The sequence below is a fragment of the Xenopus laevis genome, chromosome 7S, assembly GCF_017654675.1.
Source record: "Xenopus laevis strain J_2021 chromosome 7S, Xenopus_laevis_v10.1, whole genome shotgun sequence".
NCBI lineage: Eukaryota > Metazoa > Chordata > Amphibia > Anura > Pipidae > Xenopus > Xenopus laevis.
Genome location: NC_054384.1, coordinates 11,051,147 through 11,074,825, shown reverse-complemented (window position 1 = coordinate 11,074,825; position 23,679 = coordinate 11,051,147). Strand labels below are relative to the sequence as shown.

The 23,679-nt window shown below is 41.5% G+C and overlaps 1 protein-coding gene across 1 annotated transcript in view; it reads right to left on the bottom strand.

Moving 5' to 3' along the window:
* Positions 1–2,715: 2,715 nt before the first annotated feature.
* The window catches only part of cpxm2.S (carboxypeptidase X (M14 family), member 2 S homeolog), a 62,718-nt gene continuing 41,754 nt past the window's right edge, over positions 2,716–23,679 (bottom strand). Inside the window, exons 14-15 of the mRNA XM_018227347.2 lie at positions 19,473–19,572; positions 2,716–4,155 (exon numbers count right to left, since the gene is read on the bottom strand). Of these exons, the coding sequence (XP_018082836.1) occupies positions 3,905–4,155; positions 19,473–19,572 (351 nt within the window). The 3' untranslated portion in view covers positions 2,716–3,904. The remainder of the gene's footprint in view (positions 4,156–19,472; positions 19,573–23,679) is intronic.

Here is a 23,679-nt window from a genome sequence, read left to right as displayed (position 1 = left end):
TATGACAATCTGTCCAAATCTCAAACCATTAAATGAAAGATTAAACCAGTTTAGAGCAGTGTTATTGATCGCATGCATCTTTAATGAAAACCCAAGCCCCTAGATGTTTAAAAGCGTTATTCGGATCCTACTCCAAAGCTGAACGGAGTCTGAGTGTGATGGTAAGTCTTTATTTAAAGGGCCGTTAACACCAGAATGTGAATATATATTTCTATTTTGACTTATTTTTAGTTATAATTAGGTTGGTGCAAAGCTAGATGCATTCGTTTACTGTATGTGCCGCCATATGCTTTTTAGGCAAGTTATGCCAAGCCATGTACAGTACGTGCCAGTGGTCCCCACAGCAAATTATTTTTCAGGCCCCCAAAATGTCTAGAGGTTGACCTGTTTTATCACTATATAACTTCTATATGAATTAGGGCCTCATGGGGCCCCCTATACTTCCTGGGCCCCCCTGCAGCCGCAGGCTCTGCTGCCTCTGTAGTTACCCCCCTGGTATGTGCAATATGTATGTCACTATAGGTGAAGCACATTGTCATCATGAAAGAAGGGGGAGCTGCTAGTACTGGGGAGGATGGCAATGGTAGATAAGAAAGTAGCAAGGTCTTCATAGAGCAGATAAAGCAGCTGATTCAGCCTATACCCAGCTCACTTGTAATTTAGAGGGTCCAGGGCATCACCTGGTTTCATTCATTAATATCAACCATAGGAAATAAGCAACTGGTCACCCACAATAGAATTTCTAGACACCAGAGGTTCAAACCCCTAAACAGCTGAGGGATACAACATTATCAACACTGCAATACAGAGTGTTGTATCTTCAGCTGATGAAGTCGCAGCCAGTAGCTAATTAGAGGTTTATGGGCTCGGTGTAAAATCTGCACCACCTTTGAACAGGGCCCTACTACCCCTCATGGTGCAGCACTGAGGGCCTTCTGACAGGTTCTACCAAATAACATTAGTTATTTAATTGTAGTTACATGTAGTATGGAGTTGTAGCTACACATCAGCAGGGAGCCACATGTTGGACAACCCTGATATGAATGCTTAGAAAAGAACTGCCCAACCATATATTGGTCATCCAAGATAAATTTATACAAAAATAGTTATAAAGGTAACAGCTGTTTCCTATCGCAAATATGCATTTCAAAGCACACAGTTCAAAGCACAAGTACTATATATAGCAAAGTGCTATAGAGATATTTTAAACCCAAAAGTGTTTAATGTAATTTACTAACATGCGCCTTTCTCTAATGTATCCACTCCACACTCAGAGTAAGTTTAAGCCAACACATCTGATGTAAGTTATTTTGCAGTAGGGGGGGCGAATTCAGGTTAAAATCTGAGCAGATGCTGTCTTATAACTAGTAAGACTTGGGGGCCGATTCACTAAGGGTCGAATATCGAGGGTTAATTAACCCTCGATATTCGACTAGGATTTAGCGCAGATAGTTCGATCGAACGATCGAAGGATTATTCCTTCGATCGAACGATTAAATCCTTAAATTTAAAGGATTTAAATCCAACGATCGAAGGAATATCCTTCGATCAAAAAAAGTTAGCCAAGGTCCCCAAAGGCTAACAATGACTTCGGTAGCTTTTAGATGGCGAACTAGGGGGTCAAAGTATTTTTTAAAGAGACAGTACTTCAACTGTCGAATAGTCGAACGATTTGTACTTCGAATCCTTCGATTTGAAGTCATAGTCGAAGGTCGAAGTAGCCCATTCGATGGTCGAAGTAGCCCAAAAACACTTCAAAATTCGACGTTTTTTTACTTCGAATCCTTCACTCGAAGTTAGTGAATCGGCCCCCAACTGTCAGAAGTATCTGTGAATCACATTAAAGTTGGGTCCTTGGGGTTTAATAGTGAAGATTGTAGCAAGTACAATTTATATATCATGATGGATGTAGTAGTGATAAAGGATTGCGGCCCATGTTGGACTATGAATTCCTTGATTCTCAGCAGCTTCCATTAATTGGCTGAAGGTGTCCAATATAGGCGCTAATTTTGCCAGTTTGGAGCCATACTGCTAGAGCAGTGTTTGCTGGACCTCTAGCCAAGAACCCCCTTAAGAGTCAAGGTACAGACCCCTGCTTTAAAATATGAAAAACTTTTATGATTTTTCAGCATAACAGGATATGATGTCAGTGACATAGGATTGAGGAGGATGTAGCTTCATCTCATCAATTCGCCAGGTCTAAGGTGGCGAAGGAAACGCTGGCGAAAGAGGTAACGTTCTGTAAAATTCGCAGTTTAGTGCATTTGTGGAGTATTGATTGTTCCCCTGAGCGAAAATTCGCCTGGCGATAGGGTGCAAAACTACGCTAGTGATGGTCCCTTTTGTTAGCGAATTGTCCTCTACACCTGTTAGTAAATTAGCGATGTTCCTGCGAATGGGATTTCTGCTGAATTTTTGATAGCGACACTTCGCCCTTTAGTAAATATGCCCCCACAGTTCCAAGAATACATACCATACCAGATCTCACTCTAACTGACCTTCTCTCCTATCTAGGAGAGAAAACGGGCTTTCTCCCCAATTCTCACCCCCAACTGGACTTCAGGCTAGGCTACTCTGCCAACACTCCAAGCCCCCAGGGGGGTCAGTCCCACAGTTTTTGGAAACACTGTGACTGTAGACCAAAAAATAACAGTTGCACATTATTCCAACTTTGGCTTAAAGTCATATGGATGGTCATGGGTCAGTGTAGTTGAAGTAGAAGTGGAGCAAATACATCTCATGAAGTTAGGAGCCACCTTCTGGGTTCAGTTACCTCTTTGAAGTCCAATACAATAACAAGGTTACATACATAGGAAATTGTTGTTGCAATAGGTCTCCTGCAGGCTGGTCTTTAGGATGAGCTTACATTAATATCTAGAACAGTAAGTCAGTATTCACCAAGAATCTTTCCTTAATTGGCCTCAAGTTGCTTCCCAGCTCCTACACACTGATCTGAGACCCCATGGGATTGGGGAGTGGGAGACTACAAAACCACATTGTTATTGTCATTGTTGGCTGAAAAACCTCCATTTTGCTCTTTGTAACGTATTTATTTCTAAGATCTAAAACACCTTTAGGCTATTCCTGATACAAGGCATCTAATCATTCTAGGGTAACAAGGCAGTACACTAAAGAGATCAATCCAGCTTCAAGGACTAATGCATCATTTTGTCTCACTAACAGAAAACTGATTAAACGTCATGTCAATTAAAAAACAGAATCTCTCGGCAGGAACACTTTCAGTAGGAGCAGAAGACAATTAAAGGAAACCATATTAAAAATGAAGAACCGCACTTGAGTCTGAATATAGGAGCTAAAATATCACCCCCGCCTCTAATTTAAGCACAATGTGCTTTAATCACTTCTCTTTAAAGGCTATTGAGTGCAGTCATTTCCCATTGAAGAGGCAGATTTCCTTTCATAGAAGCAAGAGAATTTTCCATTTTACCCGTTGAGTAGACTGTAGTCATTAGGTTAGTCTGACATCTCACTGCTGCATCATTTGTGCCTTGAACAAACAATGTGAAATATATAACAGGTAGTTCCAAAGACGGCAAAGCCTGAAGACGAGCTTCATGTTACTATATAATGATATACATGTTGTTTTTACCAGATACTTAGCCAGGAGTTGGTTATATAACTAGTTTCAAATTGCTCAAGTTTTTCAGCAACTCCTTTGGAAAATGTCCGTTTAATGATGATCGAAGCATAGAGTACACTAAATATCCTTATCAGGCTCTCATAAAATGTATGTCCAAGGAGCCAAGGAAAGACTGACGCCATAACAATAGGTTGTACTTAGTAAGCAAGTTGCTAGCCGTTTTATTCCTTCAGTCTAATGTGTCCAGAGGAATTGAATGTTCTAGGTCTATCAAAGTCTGTTCATGAAGGTATAAGGTGTATTTTAGCCATGATGCCCCGTTCTGAATCTAATTCTTCTCCGGCGAAGAGACATGCTGACCGGCTGTTTTCCGAACTTCTGCATGATCTCTTTGATGCGTGCCAGGTTTGATTTGGGAAGGATAAAGTCACAGCGTGTAGCTCCCATCTCATATCCCACCGCACAGTTCTTGGTAGAGGGTGTGAATCCTTCAGCTCGAGCCGTCACTGCATACTCTCCTGGGTTAAGCAGTCTCCAGTAATCTCCATCATTTGCTGGGGACAATAAGTAAATTGACAAACATTAAATATGAACAAACACTTTGTCCCCTAAATGTACCAATTCTCTAAGAGGCTTAATATCACCAGAAGGTGCTGAGAAACTAGGCTGGTCTGGTCACAAAATGAAGAGACAACTAATAACACTGAATTAAATTAGGGCAGTGGCTGACTTTTTTGGCACTGAACTTTCAGTAAGTGCCCCCATTAGCCCATGAAAAGTTTACAGATATATAAAACACTGCTGTATCAGCAATAGCTCCAAAAAATGCATACACTCAATCCATTTTTTTTACCCTTAAACTAAGCTTCCAAGGGTCCGTAGAAGAGCAAATAAGAATTTTCCCCAAATCAGCAATGGCCGTCAGACTTAGCGACCCAGGCACTCATGTTTGGAAATTATGATTAACATAACTAAGAAACACAATTCACGCATTTGTTGTAGGTGATGTCCCTCCCTACAGCATTAGCAGTTGGATCTATTAACTTCTGCATCAAAGCTCTAGTGCTACATTTACCCGTAGGTGCTTCAAATCCCATCTACACTGGTTGGTTACACATAGTGACTAAAGAAAAAAAAAGCTACAATATGGTGTAACACCTGACAAATTGTCATTGCTCTTGTCAGTGCAGGATCTAAGGGGAGGCAGAAGAGGCATGTTCTTTTGGAGCAATTGGGGAGTTCCATGGTAGGGGGAGCGATTTCCATTGGGAAATGGAGAGTAGAGAGTGGAAGAGAGGAGCACCCAGTGGGGAAGATGGGGGTTACCAAGCCAAGTAGTATTGCTCACTTACAAATACTACATTGCGCTCTTTGTCGTCTATTTAGACTTACAGTTAAAAACAGCAGAGGAAAGGAAAAGTATATACAATTTGTAAAGTAAATCTGCCATAAATACACCACAGTGTATAAAGACCAATATTTTCCTAAACACCCCACAAGAGATTAAAGTATTTAATATGATGGGCACTTACAGTCCGGACCGCCATCAGAAATCACAGGGCCCCATACGACAAAATTTCCTGAGCCCCCTGGGCTGCGCCCACGCAAACCCCACCTACAGGTCCGCCCACCCAACCCCACAGGTCCGCCCCCACCACACAGTAAAAAAACAAAAAAAATATTGGTGGTTAGGGTTCCCACATGTTAATAAAAAATAAATAGATATTGGTGGTCAGGGCGCCCCATAAAAAAACATTTGTGGCCAGGGCCCCGTCATTAAAAAATACTGGTGGCTAGGACCCCACATGAGAAAAAAAATTGGTGGCCAAAATTGGTGGCCAGGGCCCCCCCCACATTATAAGAAAATTGGAGGCCAGGGCCCCTTAAACGTCCATGCCTTCCCGAAGTCAGCAGCTCTCAGAAAGACGGGGGCCCGGCTAATCAAGTAAATGTGGTGTGGCCGGGCCCCCCTTACCCTCGGGCCCCCTACAACTCTCCCCCCTGTCCCCCCTGATGGCGGCCCTGCTTACAGTTACTCTTCTAATAAGTGATGGCGCTCAGGGGCGCTGCTCTAATTAAACGAGTTGAGAAACTGGCCTCAGGCAGCAGCACCCCAACGGTGGCAAAAATGCTGCTCCTGCCAACTTTAAAGAAGAATTAAACCCCCATTATTACCCACTACTCTATATAGACCCCCCTCCCCGCTTTCCCCCAGCCTAGGTGGTACCTTTGGTAAATGCCCCTAACTCTTTACTTACCTCTCTGTGCAGATTCAGGGCATCGGAGTTCACGGGCGCCATCTTCTTCTCTTTGGTATTCTTCAGGAATAGATCAGCGTAATGGCGAATGCGCAGTTGGAGCAATCTTCTGTTCTGCGACAATTGCGCATGTGCTGAAAGTCATGGACATTGCTGAAGTGCCGGAAGAAGACCCAAAGATTACCGAAGAGAAGAAGATGGCGCCCGGGAACTCTGATGCCCTGAATCTGAACTGAGGGGTAAGTAAAGAGTTAGGGGCATTTACCAAAGGTACCTCCTAGGCTGGGGGAGAGAAGGGAGGGGAGTCTATGTAGGGTATTGGGGTAGGGGTTTTTATTTGCAAGGGTTTGGTTCTACTTCAACAGCCAAATTTCCAGTTTGAAAACCTGAAACTCTGCTCTTCTAGTGCACACTGTGCAATTGAGCATCTCTATGCTAATATCATGGACCCACTCTGGTACCAAAAAGTTGAGTGCACAGAGGAGGCAACAGCAAGCTACCTCAGGGCGGCAGAATGGCCAGAATCACCCCTGATGGTGCGGCTGCCAAATTGCTTTCCGTATTACTCCACTAAACAGTTCCGATCTAAGTAGAACCAGAAAGGATTGAAGGCACAGGGCAGGTGAAGATGGTTTATATTACTATACCTTGTGGTAATTACAGTTTATTTAGTATATGTCCAACATCTTCATGTGCATTAGTAGCATCCACACTGAACTCAGAGCTTACTGTATGCTGAAAATAATCATTTTGCACACATTCTCTGTTCTTAATGTTAAAGTGTGTTTAGGGTTAGATGAGGCGGCTATAGGCTATTATATTTCTTTACATGCTAATTTGTAGTCCAACATCCTATAAGGGTGTCAAGAAAGCCCCCCAAGCCTCTGTCCAAACAGAGCTCTACCAGTGAATAATCAGCTACATTAATTAAATAAATGAAGCATTGCATATCATCATGATAATTTATTTATTGTATCTGAGAATAACGTACTAGTTAATAATTATGTTCATGTGTCAAACACACATCTCAAATCCATGTCAAACGCACACACACACACACACAAAAAAAAAAACCCTGTGTGTAGTAACCCTTTAACTAAGTATAGATATGGGACCTGTTATCCAGAATGGGACCTGGGGTTTTCCAGATAACGGATCTTTCTGTAATTTGGATCTTCATACCTACAAAATCACGGAAACATTAAATAAACCCAATAGGCTGGTTTTGCCTCCAATAAGGATTTATTATATCTTAGTTGGGATCAAGTACAAGCTACTGTTTTATTATTACAGAGAAAAAGGACATCATTTTTAAAAATTTGGATTATTTAATTATAATGGAGTCTATGGGAGAGGCGGCCTTTCCATAATTCAGAGCTTTCTGGATAATGGGTTACCGGATAACGGATATCACACCTGTAGTAGATGATGCACACCGAGTTCAGAAATGCAAGCGAGATATCATACTGATTAAATGTTACAACAAGGCAGCGCGTGGGAGGCTGAACTAATCTTGGCAGCATCTACACTCAGCATGTGCTCATTGGAACGGCTCCCAGTATTGCTTCTAGCTTCTAATTACCAACTGTTAATTACTTGGGAAATATACACTTAATCCTTAGGCAGAACACAAGATTATTTGGGGTTTGTGAAAGAGGGGAGTGTGTGCTTAATAGGACAGCACTGAAATAAATACCCGTGTATGGGAAGCACCTTCATTATTTTATGGCGCCTGCAGAAGAGAAGGAGTTAAAAAAGAAGGAATGCAAATATTGATTAGGTAATAATTGTAATTAAAGGGAAACTATCACAAAGATTCTGCTCAAAACAAAGAGAAAAACATAAATGCAGGTTTTATTTTACAAAATCAATAGAAAGTCAGATACTTCATAAACATCATCCCTTTACTCCCTGCCTATCTCTATGAATCTGACAGCTGATCTCGACAGTTATTTTAAGGCAAGAGTTAACCTGCCAGCTATGCAGCCAGTCATTTTTAAAAGAGCGGTTCACCTTTAAGTTAACATTTAGGGGCACATTTACCTAGGGTCGAATATCGAGGGTTAATTAACCATCGATATACGACCATCGAAGTAAAATAAGGATTTACCGCTATTCCTACGATCGAACGATTAAATCCTTTGAATCGAACGATTCGAAGAATTTTAATCCATCTATCGAAGGATATTCCTTTGTTCAGGAAATTGTTAGGAAGCCTATGGGGACCTTCCCCATAAGCTAACATTGGCCTTGGTAGGTTTTAGGTGGCGAACTAGGGGGTCGAAGAATTTTTTAAAGAGACAGTACTTCGACTATCGAATGGTCGGATAGTCGAACGATTTTTAGTTCGAATCATTCGATTCGAAGTTGAAGGTCGTAGTCGAAGGTCGAAGTAGCCCATTCGATGGTCGAAGTAGCCATATTCGACCATTCGAATAGGGCTATTCCTTCACTCGATCCAAAGTAAATGGGCCCCTTAGTATATTATAGAACGGCCAATTCGAAGCAATTTCTTTTATTTTTTTTTATTTTTGAATAATTTCCCTTCCTCTGACTCTTTCCAGCTTTCAAATAGGGGTCACTGGCCCCAGCTAACACTCTGTAAGGCTACAAATGTATTGTTATTGCTACTTTTTATTACTCATCTTTCTATTCAGGCCTCTCCTGTATATTTTCCAGTTTCTTATTCAAATCAATACATGGTTGCTAGGGTCATTTGGACAATGTACTGTTTTGTCTTTACAGAGAAAAAGGAGATTTTTTAAAAAAAAATTCAAATATTGGCTCTATGGGAGATGGACTTCCCATAATTGTGGGATGGGGACGGAAATGTTATGTTTTTTAAGCACGCAGCTAATTTAAGAATAGGGGCACATGAGTTTGGAAATAAGGAGTGCTGGTATGTCTGGAATGATAAAATAGGCAGTATTTTCATGGTGCTGTTAATAATGACCTAGAGCAAGTAAAAAAGAAACAGATGTTGTGGATCATACATTTATTGCAACAAGGTGCGTTGTTACGGGGAGAAATAAACCAAAATTCTGTCCATCCAAATGCTTTTCACAACGCTGCTTGCTCCTTTATACTTGTGCTTTGCATTAAAACAACAGCAGCATTTGCATGAAGTGCACAATACAGGAGTATGGATGGAGCCAAGGGAGCTCTGGAATTAACACCTGCCTCCAAGCAGTGCTCCCTAGGCAACTGCCCCTCTACGCGCCAATTAGAACATGAGCCACCCTGGTAGGAGATTGCCTTAGGCTGTTGGGTCAGTCATTTCCAAACATGGTCTAATAAACTTATAAAAGTACAAGATGGAGTATTCACATACCTGCCAACATTTTAAAAACAGAAGAAAAAAAAGTTTTGCCCCAAAATGTTTGACCACTCCCATTTATGGCCACATCCATAATTAATTACCGCTAATTACCATGCCCATTTTACAAAATTTTGCAGATTATGGACACTTTGAACACATTTCTGAGGGTTTTAGGATCAGGTTTTATGGGTTATTACAGTTTTGCTAATGAAGGTGAGTTGCCCTTTAAGCTGCAATGCAATGTAATTATTCCGTGCACACCTGTAATTCACATATACTGCAATGGTGGTGGTGGTCCTCCACTGGCCCGGCCGGGTCCCCTAGCAACAACAATCGTTTGGAAACAGATCCACACACACACAAAATTATGCAGTCGGGGAGTGACCCCTTTTTATTATGCCACCAAAAAGTCAAAGTTTCGGAGGCAAAACCCTCCCTTCATTTTCCTGGATTGTTGAAACTGCAAAAGTAAACCTTTAAAATAAATGAATGTAAAATTGATGAGGGTGCTATACTAAGAAATTTTGCAATGTACATTCGTTATTTATGTAGTTTTAATTCAAAGATATTAAAGGGATACTATCATGGGAAAAAAAATTTTTCCCCAAAATGAATCAGTTAATAGTGCTGATCCAGCAGAATTCTGAACTGAAATCCATTTCTCAAAAGAGCAAACAGATTTTTTTATATTCAATTTTGAAATCTGACATGGGGCTAGACATATTGTCAATTTCCCAGCTGCCCCAAGTCATGTGACTTGTGCTCTGATAAACTTCAATCACTCTTTACTGCTGTACTGCAAGTTAGAGTGATATCACCCCCTCCCTTTTTCCCCCAAGCAGCCAAACAAAAGAACAATGGGAAAGTAACCAGATAGCAGCTCCCTAACACAAGATAACAGCTGCCTGGTAGATCTAAGAACAGCACTCAATAGTAAAAATCCATGTCCCACTGAGACACATTCAGTTACATTGAGAAGGAAAAACAGCAGCCTGCCAGAAAGCATTTCTCTCCTAAAGTGCAGGCATAAGTCACATGATTGGGGGCAGCTGGGAAATTGACAAAATGTCTAGCCCCATGTCAGATTTCAAATTTGAATATAAAAAAATCTGTTTGCTCTTTTGAGAAATGGATTTCAGTGCAGAATTCTGCTGGAGTAGCACTATTAACTGATGTGTTTTGAAAAAAACATGTTTTGCGATGACAGGATCCCTTTTAGGGATACTTGTACTGTTAATATGAATAAATTTTGTTTCCAACCAATCTGACCACTAAGTAGTCAAGGAATTTGTCAGGAGAAAGAAAGAGGCTGCTCTGATGTTCTTCTGCTTAGGAAAAAAAATAAAAACCTTTCTCAAATCTTTCCTAAGCGGAAGAACATCCGAGTAGCCTTTTTCATTCTCCTGACAAATTCCTTGACTACTTGAAAAAGTAACTGACCAGCAGGTGGCACTGTTGTAACAGAATTAATTAATATTAACAGTAAATGTATCCCTTAATATCTTGGAATAAAAACAAAATAAATAATGAATGTACATTACAAAATTTCTTAGAATAGCCCCCTCATCAATTTTACATTCACTTATTTTAAAGGTTTACTTATCCTTTAACAGGTTAAGCATGGTTGCTCAAGACAAGTTTTGCCATCAGCTATTACCAATCTTTCCTAAGCTTTTCCTCCTCCTCTTCACTGAAGGCCATTTAGAATTCAGAACGGTTCTGCACTTAATTACATTCGCTCTAATGGAATTACTGGTGCGCACACACCTTAATTTACAGTTCGTTGGGTAATGATTTAAACATGAGAAAGATCTTGCTTTCATTAATTTTGCAATGTACTCAGATCATCTTGTTCCCCGAGATAAAAACACTGCTCTACACGTTGTTATTTAGAGAAAAGGCGCTTATGAGATCCGCACCCCCCACCTCATATTTCTGTGTTATTATGACTGGCCTTTGGCAGCCCCCCCACTGGAATCAGCCAATAAGATGAACAAACAAGATTCAGTTTTCAGCAATGGAAAATCCTGATAGATTTGTCCCCTCGCACAGCTCACAGACTTCTCTGCTGTTTCACTCTCACAGACGCATGTAAGCGCCAAACACAGGTAGGACGCAGCATGTTGCATTTCACCTGCACTCAGCACTTACATGCGTCTGTGTGAGTACAGCCCCCTTGACAATAATTGAGTGCGTTTACGCCTACACTCCCCTGCGGCAGAACGGAAGAAAACTAAACTCAGGGGAGCGCAGCAAAAAACGCCCGTGTGTAAGAGCCCTTAGAGTGGATCCCCCTGTATTTATTGCAGGAATGGTTCAGCCCAGGATATTAGATAAGAAAGTTCCGGGTCTCAGGACCAGAGTTGCTGGGTAAGGTTGGCAGTTTTCTAACCAAATTGGGCTACTAAGCCTTAGACCTACTGAACCCTTTGGGCCCCTCACAGTGGCATACTACCCAGCCCCAGCTGTCTCCCTCTGGAGTGCTTGTCACCAGTGTTGGACTGGACCACAGGGATACCAGGAAAACTCCCGGTGGGCCCTGGTGTGAGTGGGCCCTCATGCTACTAAACATTTGGTCTATTTCATGGCAATTCCCTATTTCTATGAGAACAAAAAGGCTAAATATATGTAATAATAGATTATATTATGTAAAGAAAAGAGACTAGGAGAATAAAAGTTGAGTGAGAAGAGGAAGAAAATAGTACTGAGGGTTGGCCCCTGGTCTAAAAACTTTTGGTGGGCCCCTTGTCTAAGGTTATATTGCTGGGCCCCTGCTGTCCCGGTCCAACACTGCTTGTCCCAGTCTTGCAAGATGAGACAGTGATTTCACCCCACACATGATATAAATCACACAAGTCACAAGGTGACAAGGCTACAGATAAGAAAAAGGTTGACTGGCAGTCTAAAGGAAGAACTAAGTATATTCATCAGAAATGAAAGTCAGCATTGGGTGCAACAAATTGCTAAAATGCCCCAAGAACCAGCAGTATTCTCTATAACTCCATAATCATTTACAGCAGAAATCTGAGGATACAAATAAATGAGAATTCACAAGATATTTAAACAAACGTGAAAACACATTGGAGAAAAACCAGCAGTGGTTGTTATTTGTCTAACAGAATGAAATGACTAGCCCAATATTACAAGTGGTCACCAATGGATGGGCTGGAGCAACAGATGGGAAGTACAATGAGTGAGAGATTTACTCATAAATTGATGCCTGGGGGAGACTGATACAGAAGAAGGACGTCACTATAAGTTTGCAACACCCGCTTGAATGAAGAAGTAATACAGAACAGAAGGTAGAATCCACAAGTGATTTACATATGTTGAAAGTCAACTGAAGGACACTTTGGAGAAAAACCAGTAATAGTTGGAATATGACAAGCAGCATGAAGCCTATGGAAATCATAAATCTATATGCTGGAGCAACAGCTGGGAAATGCGGGTAGTCTGTTATGACAGCAAGATAAAAGGAACGTTTGATGCTGCAATTCAATTTTTTTTAATAAACTGATGCTTGAAGGAGACAGGGAAGAAGGGTGTCGCTTCAAGTATCTATTTGCAAGAAATGTAGAATTTCGTGATATAAATTCAAACTGATGGTGATTTGGAAAAGCTGAAGAAAGAGCTGGTGAAAGTTAAACATTAATCATATAAAACAACCTTGTGAGTAGCGCTGGGCCAGGCCGGCCAGCAGTGGCGTAACTAGTTGTTACTGGGCCCCATAGCAAATTCAATTTAGGGCCCCAAAATATTTATAAGTTGGCCTATTTTACCAAGATATATTAAAATTGCTAATTAATTAGGGTCTCACTGGGCCCCCTACACTCCTGGGCCCCCCTGCAACCGCAGGGTCTGCTTCCTCTATAGTTACGCCCCTGCCGGCCAGGCGCCCTAGGCAACCTGGCCCGATCACAGTGACCAACAGGCACGCACAGCAAAAAGGACGTGAGATAAAGATGCACGCACATGCAGGTCAAAAATGGCAGAGCAATGAGAGGGGACCGGACTAGGGAAGGAGCCAGAGAAGGTGTGTGCCTGGAGCCCCCCAGCTTTGCATCCTAGGCACGTGCCTACTCTGCCTACCCCTAGTTCCAGCCCAGCCTGGGAACGAGGATCACAAGTGCCCCCATCTGCTTCATTTGAAAGGAGGCAACAAGCAATTGAAAGCACAGTCTACAGGTCTCTGAGTTCCAAAACAAAGCATAGAGGCCTGTGGCTATTTGCACTCTGCATGTGGTAATTGTAAATGAGTCCTATAGAAAACCTCTCCCTATGTAATTATATCAGTGCAAATGTAAGCTGTTAAACTCCAAAACTAAATGTCACATTACATCAGTTTCAGACATTTTGGCTTCCCAGCCCAATTAGCAGTCCAACATTTTCTCATCTCCCCTCACCTAAACTCATAAAAAGGCAGCAGAGATATATATATATATAGACATTGTCCTAACTTTTAACCTGACATTATTTCAAAACCTTCCAACCCAACAAATATAGATGAAATGCAAATATATTTCAGGTACATTTAAGCCGTTCTGTGGGTCCCACAGGTTGAAGAGCTTCTCCAACCACCTGTCAATTAGAATGGATGATACATAGCTCCAAGGCACAATTGCAGGGAAGCAGATCCGCACCTGCTTGTATAAGGGAGGATGACCTAAATGAGGATTGAAAAAAGGCTCTGAAATACCCATGAGGCTGAAACAATGCAGGGAGGTTAAATTACTAAATGCAAATGAAAAACGTTCCGCTCTACCTGATGCAGAACTACCATTCCCAGCATTTTTATTTGCTTTGATTGTAGGTTGGTGCCAGTATTTGTAGCTTTACAACAGCAGGAGCATCAACGGTTGCCGGTGCCTACTCTCAGTCACTGGGGCTCATTTATCAACACTGGGCAAATTTGCCCATGGGCTGTTGCCGATAGCAACCAATCAGTGATCAGCTTTATAAAGCCAGCTGCAAGAAGAACAATGAATGCAGCAATCTGATTGGTTGCTATAGGTAACAGCCCAGGGGCAAATTTGCCCAGTGTTGATAAATGAGCCCCAGTGTGGCATAGTATAAACTACATATAATACTGAAAATAGTGACACCCAGTTCTGGTTTACATTGTGTGATGTGTAACTACAGCATGATATGTATCAGTGAGGCAAGATTATATCAGGAAAGGAGGGCTGTACCTGCAGGACAGTATATATATATATATATATATATATATATATATATATATATATATATATATATATATATGTATATATATATATATATATATATATATATATATATAGTGAATAAAGTACCCCCTATTGTAAAATATAAGGATATTATAAGTCACGAGAAGTTCCATGACCATCGAGTGTTTTTATACAGGTATGGAACTCCGAGGTTACTTCTAATATCCTCATATTTTCCAACAAGGGGTACTTTATTTATTATAATACACAAGCTTTAGTGAGTCATGTGACAAAAATGACATCACTACTCATCGTTTATAACTGTTGACATCACTAGTCACCTCACCGTTTATAAGGATATAATACACAAAAGCCATGAATATCTTTTAAATGATATCCTTATAAACGGTGAGTTCTGATGTCATTTCTGTCACATGACTCACTGAAATGTGTGTATTATAATAAAGTACCCCCAGTTGCAAAATATAAGGATATTAGAAGTTACCTTGGAGTTCCATGACCTGTATAATAACACTCGGCCTTCAGGCTCATGCTTTTATATGGTCATGAAACTCCTCGGTAGCTTATAATATCCTTATATTTTACAAGAGGGGGTACTTTATTCACCATATAATTCACAGGATATTCATGGCTTTTGTGTATTATATATATATATATATATATATATATATATAATATCAAAACAGGGGGGTTGTGGGAGCACTCTAAAGGCTTTAAAGTATATATAAGTATAATAAATGCTATTGCATATGTACCCAAAACAGGGGTTATTTTGTTACAAAGTTATGATCATAAAATTGATAAGCCACCATACCACGTCAAGGTAAACCCCGAATGGCGGTCCCTAACTTGTTTTATATTTTATGTGCATTTTAGCATTACCTGTAATCAATGTCCGTTGAACGCTGTTTTTTCACTGAGGGCTAAATCCTCCCCAGCCAGCAATCAGGCTTTTAAAGGAGAGATATTCCCAAAACAAACGCCCAATTTTTTATATATATATATATATATATATACACATACATATATATATATATATATATATATATATATATATATATATATATATATATATATATATATATATATATATATATATATATATATACACACACACATATATATATATATATAATGGGGTAAGATGGTATCAAGGCAGGGGGATGCAGTGGTGAGAAAGTGTTTTTACTAAGGTAAAATGTGGTTAGTAGGAAGGTTAGGAGGAAAGCTGTAACTGTGTTATAGTGTGTATAGTAAGGCAAATTTGGTATGGAGAAATGGCTAAAAATGTGCCATAGTGTATAGTTAAGAGAGGCATCAGCAACGTTCATATCTGGACTGCCCTACATAGAACTTTCAGCTGGAACTGCACACGACTTCTGTAAATCTCCTTTCCCTCCACTGCTTTCAAGCCTTGTAATCACAACTGTTCCAGCCTAATGACCGACTCTCACAATTATAGAGTTTGCTTCACTCCATGACTGGCAGAGGCTCTGCCCAACTGGCAATAAAGGGGTTACAGCAAGGGGCTTTGGGGAGGGGTAGAGGAAACTGGATGTGCCAGAAGAGGGGTGTGGGTTAGAAGGAGACAATTCAGCTTTCCATCAGGAGAAGTCATTAGTGGATCTTTCCACATAACCTGTTACCTTAGGTCCCCAGTGGGAAAAGCAGCTCAGAGGCCTCAGAAAAATCCATTGCGTGGGCAGCTCAGGCACTGCAGGGACACTTTGTGCATTCGCTCGCATTAATAAGAGTGCAGGAGATTGCCAACTATTCACATGTTAGTGAGAGGGGGTCAACTGATTTAGAAGACAGAAATCACATTTTAAATCCTTTAGTTTATGTTTCATTATAGTCACCCAGGGGGGCAACCTTCTTTAGAAGATGACAAGCAGTAGAATTTATACTCAATTTTTCCATAAAGAGGCAGCTCACCAAAACTTTCGGCATTTCCTTTAAATCATTTATTTCAGAAGAAAAAGCACAAGTTTTCTTTCGGAGTCAACCCCTTCCTCGGGTGCAAAGGATTGCACCTGAGGAAGGGGTTGACCCCGAAAGCTTGTGATATTTTCTGCTGAAATAAATTATATGAAGGCAATGCTGAAGTTTTTGGTGAGCTGCCTCCCTACGGGAAATTGAGTATGAAGATTGGCCTGGAAGTAGCCTGAAGAGTTGAATGCACCCAAAGAAAAAGTAAGTGGTGTGCCGAAGAAAGTGTGTATTGATATAAGCAGTAGAATTTATCATGATTCTTAATCAAAAATGCTTGTCCTCCAGAATTCCAGTGTAATTGCAGGAGCACATGAAGTTGCACCCATTTAAATTTGCATACAAGGGATGCAGATTAGGGTATGTTTTGGCAAAATATTTTCTATTTGCAATGGACATAATTTGAACAGGATTTGTGTTAAATGAAGTCATTTCCAGCAGTTGGTGTTAATATTGCTATTACTCTCTGAATCGCTTTGCCCATGAAAGTATTGGCTGAACTCGCTAAGGGACCCTGGAGTTATCCACAGACCCAAAGTAACAGTAATACCAAGACTCCCATGCATCAACGTGCACCCTTGTACATAATTCATCAGAGCCGGCTAAAGAGGTGCAAAAGTACCTACAGTATCTGTATTAATGCATGCTCAATAGCACTTTGCACTTGTGACAGTAAATGAGAAATACAAGTAAAGATTCAGCCATAAAGCATGCCAGAATGTCCTATTTTGTGATAAAAAGGAAGGAGACAGGGTTACAAATTAAGTATGTAATGTTCTCCAAAGCTTCTATGCATTAGTTGGTTTAGATCTTATAATTCAGGAGGATGGTACAGCCTGAATCCCAAACCAAATCCTGGAACCAGTGCAATCAAAGGTGATGGAGAAGACTATGGAGCATCAAGGCTGAGTTACAGCAAAGAATGGAAGAGACCGTTGGATTGTAGGAGAAAGGTGAATGGTCACTAAAGGATTGATGTACAATAGGTATGTAGGAGAGCAAGCAATGCAGGAAACGGGCATAACTACAGAGGAAGCAGACCCTGCGGCTGGAGGGGGCCCAGGAGGTATAGGGGGCCCCATGAGGCTCAAATTCCTACAATTTCAATACATTTTGGTAAAACAGGACAACCTCTAGATATGTTCGGGGCCCTAAAATTAATTTGCTGTGGGGCCCAGTAACATCTAGTTACGCCACTGGCAGGAAAACTACACTACAACCACACAGGAGACCATGCACTGAAGGAACAAGGCACCAGGAGAATATAGAAGCTGCAGATGTAAAGAATAGAGGGCAGTGCAAGAGTGAGGAACAGTGAGCAAATATAAGATGTTGTACTGTAGCGTTGGTGAGGCACAAGGAGCACACAGAAGCTTGTCCAGTACAAGGTTAAGGCACAATGGACATTTAGAGGCTTGCAAAGTACAAGCATGAGCTACAATGAGCATGCAGGTGATCATGCAGTGCAGAAGTTTAGTAGATTGAGGGAAAGACAATTTATGCTAAGAAACTGGAAGGAATTTCTGGAGAAAGGTGATAGTTGAAGCTGAAGTCTATGAGGAACATTACTCATGTAGCTAATGCTCAGTCTCGCCTAGGAGAATCTCCAGGAGAGATCTGGTCCCTGGGCCAACAATAATTTGTATTTCTCAGAAGAACTGCGAACAAATGGCTTCTGACTGATCTGCTGTACAGACACTGCCAGTGGCAAGAGGCCATTTATTCCTTTACTAAATCCAAAAATGTAACAGTGCACAGGACACTACAGACAGGCACCGTAATAGCTCTACAGGCACAAGGTCCAGCAAAAACAATTGTTACAAACCAGGTATAATGAAGCTATATAATTGCTATTGAACTACAATTCCCAAGAGCCTCAGGGAGCCAGTGCCTGGCAGCCATACTACAAAACACTGAAGTCTGGAGTTCAAGATGACCTTTTTTGCATATGGCATTTTGCCCTTAGAAAAAGAAGGAATCAGATCAGGGAGACTCTCCTAGAGACCTGAGATCACCCGGGCCTTCAGCCCAGTAACCAGTGGAAACTACCAAGTAAGCAGTGAAGCTGGGGTTACAGGGGGCCCAGTGACCTGAAATCAGGGAGACCCGCCAAACACCGACAGTGCTGAATCCATGGGGCACATATAAATCTCTGCCCATAGACCTGCGGCAATTCAAAAAAGTGCATGGCAGGTACATGTGCAAATAAAGTTTATGAGCATTTACCACACTTTGAACCCTGCCCTAAACTTGGTCAATGACTCCTTACATTTAATTTAACTTTTAGTATGTTGCAAAAAGGCCAGTTCTAAGCAACTTTTCCATTTGTCTTCATTATTTATTTTTTATTGTGTCTGAACTATTTGCCTTCTTCTACTTACTATTTCCATCTTTCCAAAGGGGGTCACTGACCCCATAAAAATCAAATGCTTTGTAAGGATACCAATTTATTGTTATTGCTACTTTTTATTACTTGTTTTTCTAACCTTAAACTCTTTAAATCTACTTAGTTTTTAACCCATAGCTACCAATCAAAAACAGCATCTACTGCCCATCATGTCTACATCTCTCACTCACTTAATTCTGATCTTGTCCACTCCCACATCTTGTGTCTTATTCCCTTTCCCTTTAGATTGTAAGCTCTTTTGCACAGGGCCTTCCTCACCTTTTGTACTGGAATTGGTTGTGATGTATGTAACTCCATATGTTCTATGTATGTAATTAATGGGATTTAGTTGCATAAACACATTTACTTTACAGCGATGTGAAATATCCTGGCGCTAGATAAATAAATGTTAATAATAATAATGTCTAACTCAAATATCTCACTGGTTGCTATGGGTTACAAGCCCAAGTGCCAACTTTGTGACTTTTCTTACAGTACTCAGCTGCGTTATGGTTTTCTGGTCACTTAATCCAGTTAAGATATTAATCCAACATTGAAAAAGCTGAGAGGTTTAAATAAAATATAACATTGGGACATATCAAGGTTATCAATATAATACAGTGCTGATAGACTTAATTGCGGCTCAGGAAGATTACACTCCCTAAGGATTCCAGCATTCTTTTATCTGAAGAACAAATAAAAGGGAATATATTACCTGTGCGAATGTCATGGTTAATCCCCTCCACTGATATAATGGCACTGGCAATCCCTCGTCCATAGACATCTCTCACAACTCCCTTTACCCCACGGTGAACCTGGGTAATGAGCAAAAGGAATAACATGTTGGTACTGTACATTAACCCACAAAAATTCATTGCAGATGGGGAAATCATGAACTGGATAATAAGTCTCCATCGCAGGGAAACAAACGCTCCCATTAAATCGAAGAATCCCAGCCTTGCAATAAAGGCACTGGCTCAGTTTAGCCAAAGCTAACCCAGACACAGGGCTCTCAGCAGAATGAAGGCTATTATACCCCACTGGGGGTCATTTATCAACACTGGGCAAATTTGCCCATGGTCAGTAAACCATGGCAACCAATCAAATTGTCATTGTTCTACTTGCAGCTGGCTTTAAAAAGCTAATCACTGATTGGTTGCTATAGGTAACTGCCCATGGGCAAATTTGCCCTGTGTTGATAAATCAGCCCCACTGTTACTATAGGCACCATCTCTCCCTACTATACCTGCTATCCCACAGTCACACTCCCTTCCCAGAGACTATTATCCCACTGCTACTATAGGCACCATCTCTCCCTACTATACCTGCTATACCACAGTCACACTCCCTTCCCAGAGACTATTATCCACTGTTACTATAGGAACCATCTCTACCTACTATACCTGCTATCCCACAGTCACACTCCCTTCCCAGAGACTATTATCCCACTGTTACTATAGACACCATCTCTCACTACTATACCTGCTATCCCACAGTCACACTCCCTTCCCAGAGACTATTATCCACTGTTACTATAGGCACCATCTCTCCCTACTATACCTGCTATCCCACAGTCACACTCCCTTCCCAGAGACTATTATCCACTGTTACTATAGGCACCATCTCTCCCTACTATACCTGCTATCCCACAGTCACACTCCCTTCCCAGAGACTATTATCCACTGTTACTATAGACACCATCTCTCCCTACTATACTTGCTATCCCACAGTCACACTCCCTTCCCAGAGACTATTATCCCACTGTGACTATAGACACCATCTCTCCCTACTATACCTGCTATCCCACAGTCACACACCCTTCCCAGAGACTATTATCCACTGTTACTATAGGCACCATCTCTCCCTACTATACCTGCTATCCCACAGTCACACTCCCTTCCCAGAGACTATTATCCACTGTTACTATAGGCACCATCTCTCCCTAGTATACCGTATATACTCGTGTATAAGCCGACCCGTGTATAAGCCGAGGTACCTCATTTTATCTACAAAAACTGGGAAAACGTATTGACTCGCGTATAAGCCTAGACACAACTAAGACCCTTCATGCTACAATCACTACAGCGCAAACGAAATCACTGAAAATTTTCCCCCCCTCAGTGGATTTATATTACAGATATTTTTCAGCTGAGACAAAATATACTTTCCACTAGCAATTATACACACATAGACACACATATACTTTACACACACACTCTTCCCACAAAATAATCACACACACATACTATACACACAAACTCCCCACACATATACTATATACACACACAAACTCTCTACCCACACCATCATACACTATATACCGTACACACACTCCCCACACAATAATGACAAGGCTGATAACATACCGGTATGTTAATGCAGAGCTGAGAAAGTTTCTAATACCGGTAGTTGTTTGTGTCGGACACAGACTGCCAGTTCCGCGCTGGGGCTGCTGAGGTCGCTCTCCCCGACTCTCCGGCTCTTCCTCCCCCATTGGCCGGAAGGTGAGACCCGGCAGCAGCAGCTGGAGACGAGGGAAGAGCCGCGGAGAGACACAGACGCTCCCGGGGGAAGCGGAGAGAGCTGCGCAGATACGGCTCGGAGCAGAGAGAGGGGAGGCGGCCGGGAGCACAAGGCAGAGGCGGCCGGGGATCGGGTGTAAATTGCGGGGAAACGCGAGGGGGCGTCCGGCTGCTGCTCGAGCTGTGGGGCTTCCGGGCGCGACACGTGGACTTCCAGGGACTCGGGCTGAGGACTCGGGGGGTGGCGCCTCCTGAAATTTACCGGTGAGGCAGCCTTCCAACCGTATTTCATCTACAAGAGGTTCTTACCCGCGTATAAGCCGAGGTCAATTTTTTCAGCACATTTTGGGTGCTGAAAAACTCGGCTTATACGCGAGTATATACGGTAACTAGCCATAGTATGTGGCATGTCCTTGTTTCCTATTGTGCAAGGGCTCCAAAAGTATTATTGTATGAGGAGATAATGGGCGATAATTGGTCTTTCCATAATTTGGATCATAACTTAAGTCTACTAGAGAATCAAGCTACTGGGATCAGGCTACTGTTTTATTATTACATTATTACTACATAAAAGTTTGGATTATTTGAATAAAATGGAGTATACGTGAGACAGTCTTTTCGTAATTCGGAGCCTATGGAGCCCATAGGCAATATTTTCATGGCAGCTTTTTCTGTGCAGAATAGACTGGAGTCTATGAGCGTTTTTCGTGGCAATTTTTTCTGTGCAGAATACATTGGAGTCTATGGGTGGTTTTTTGCTACATCTATTTTTTTGGTGCAAAATCCATTGGGCTCTATGGATGAATTTGTTGATACCAAAATATGGAAATTCACAGCAAATCCATACCTGCTGAATATTTTTGCTCATTAGAGATGTCGCGAACTGTTCGCCGGCGAACTTGTTCGCGCGAACATCGGGTGTTCGCGCTCGCCGGAAGTTCGCGAACGTCGCGCGACGTTCGCCATTTTGGGTTCGCCATTGTTGGCGCTTTTTTTTGCCCTCTCACCCCAGACCAGCAGGTACATGGCAGCCAATCAGGAAGCTCTCCCCTGGACCACTCCCCTTCCCTATAAAAACCGAAGCCCTGCAGCGTTTTTTCACTCTGCCTGTGTGTGCTGAAGAGATAGTGTAGGGAGAGAGCTGCTGCTGTTAGTGATTTCAGGGACAGTTGAAAGTTTGCTGGCTAGTAATCGTTTTGATACTGCTCTGTTATTGGAGGGACAGAAGTCTGCAGGGGTTTGAGGGACATTTAAGCTTAGGTAGCTTTGCTGGCTAGTAATCTACCTTCTACTGCAGTGCTCTGTATGTAGCTGCAGTGGGCAGCTGTCCTGCTTCTGATCTCATCTGCTGACTGCTGCAATAACAGTAGTCCTTGTAAGGACTGCTTTTATTTATTTTTTTGTTGTTTTACTACTACTACTACTACTATAAGAGCCCAGTGCTATTAGTCTAGCAGTGTTGGGGAGTGGGACTGGTGTGCTAATCTGCTGCTCCTAGTAGTTCAGCAGCACCAACTTTAATTTTTTTTTTTAATATTCATTTTTTTTTATTTTACTTTTTTTTATTTTACTACCGCTGTAGTAGTGTATAAGTTGACCTTTTAGGCATTATTTGCCCTGTAGGCATTATTTGCACAGTGTTTTCTTCAACCCGCCATCTAGCTGTGTGACCTTGTTCACATTCTGTCTAAATATCCATAATATTACCGTCTCCAGAAAAAACACCGGAGTGACTTTTTTCAAGCAGCCATAATATATTTTACGTAATCCGTATCCACCGCTGTAGTAGTGTATACGTTGACCTTGTAGGCATTATTTGCACAGTGTTTTCTTCAACCCGCCACCTAGCTGTGTGACCTTGTTCACATTCTGTCTAAATATCCATAATATTACCGTCTCCAGAAAAAACACCGGAGTCACTTTTTTCAAGCAGCATTCATATATTTTACGTAATCCGTATCCACCGCTGTAGTAGTGTATACGTTGGCCTTGTAGGCATTATTTGCACACTGTTTTCTTCAACCCGCCATCGAGCTGTGTGACCTTGTTCCCATTCTGTCTAAATATCCATAATATTACCGTCTCCAGAAAAAACACCGGAGTCACTTTTTTCAAGCAGCATTCATATATTTTACGTAATCCGTATCCACCGCTGTAGTAGTGTATACGTTGACCTTGTAGGCATTATTTGCACACTGTTTTCTTCAACCCGCCATCGAGCTGTGTGAGCTTGTTCACATTTTGTCTAAATATTGATAATATTATCGTCTCTAGAAAAACCACTTGAGTTACTTTTTTTCAAGCAGCATTCATATATTTTACGTAATCCGTATCCACCGCTGTAGTAGTGTATACGTTGACCTTGTAGGCATTATTTGCACACTGTTTTCTTCAACCCGC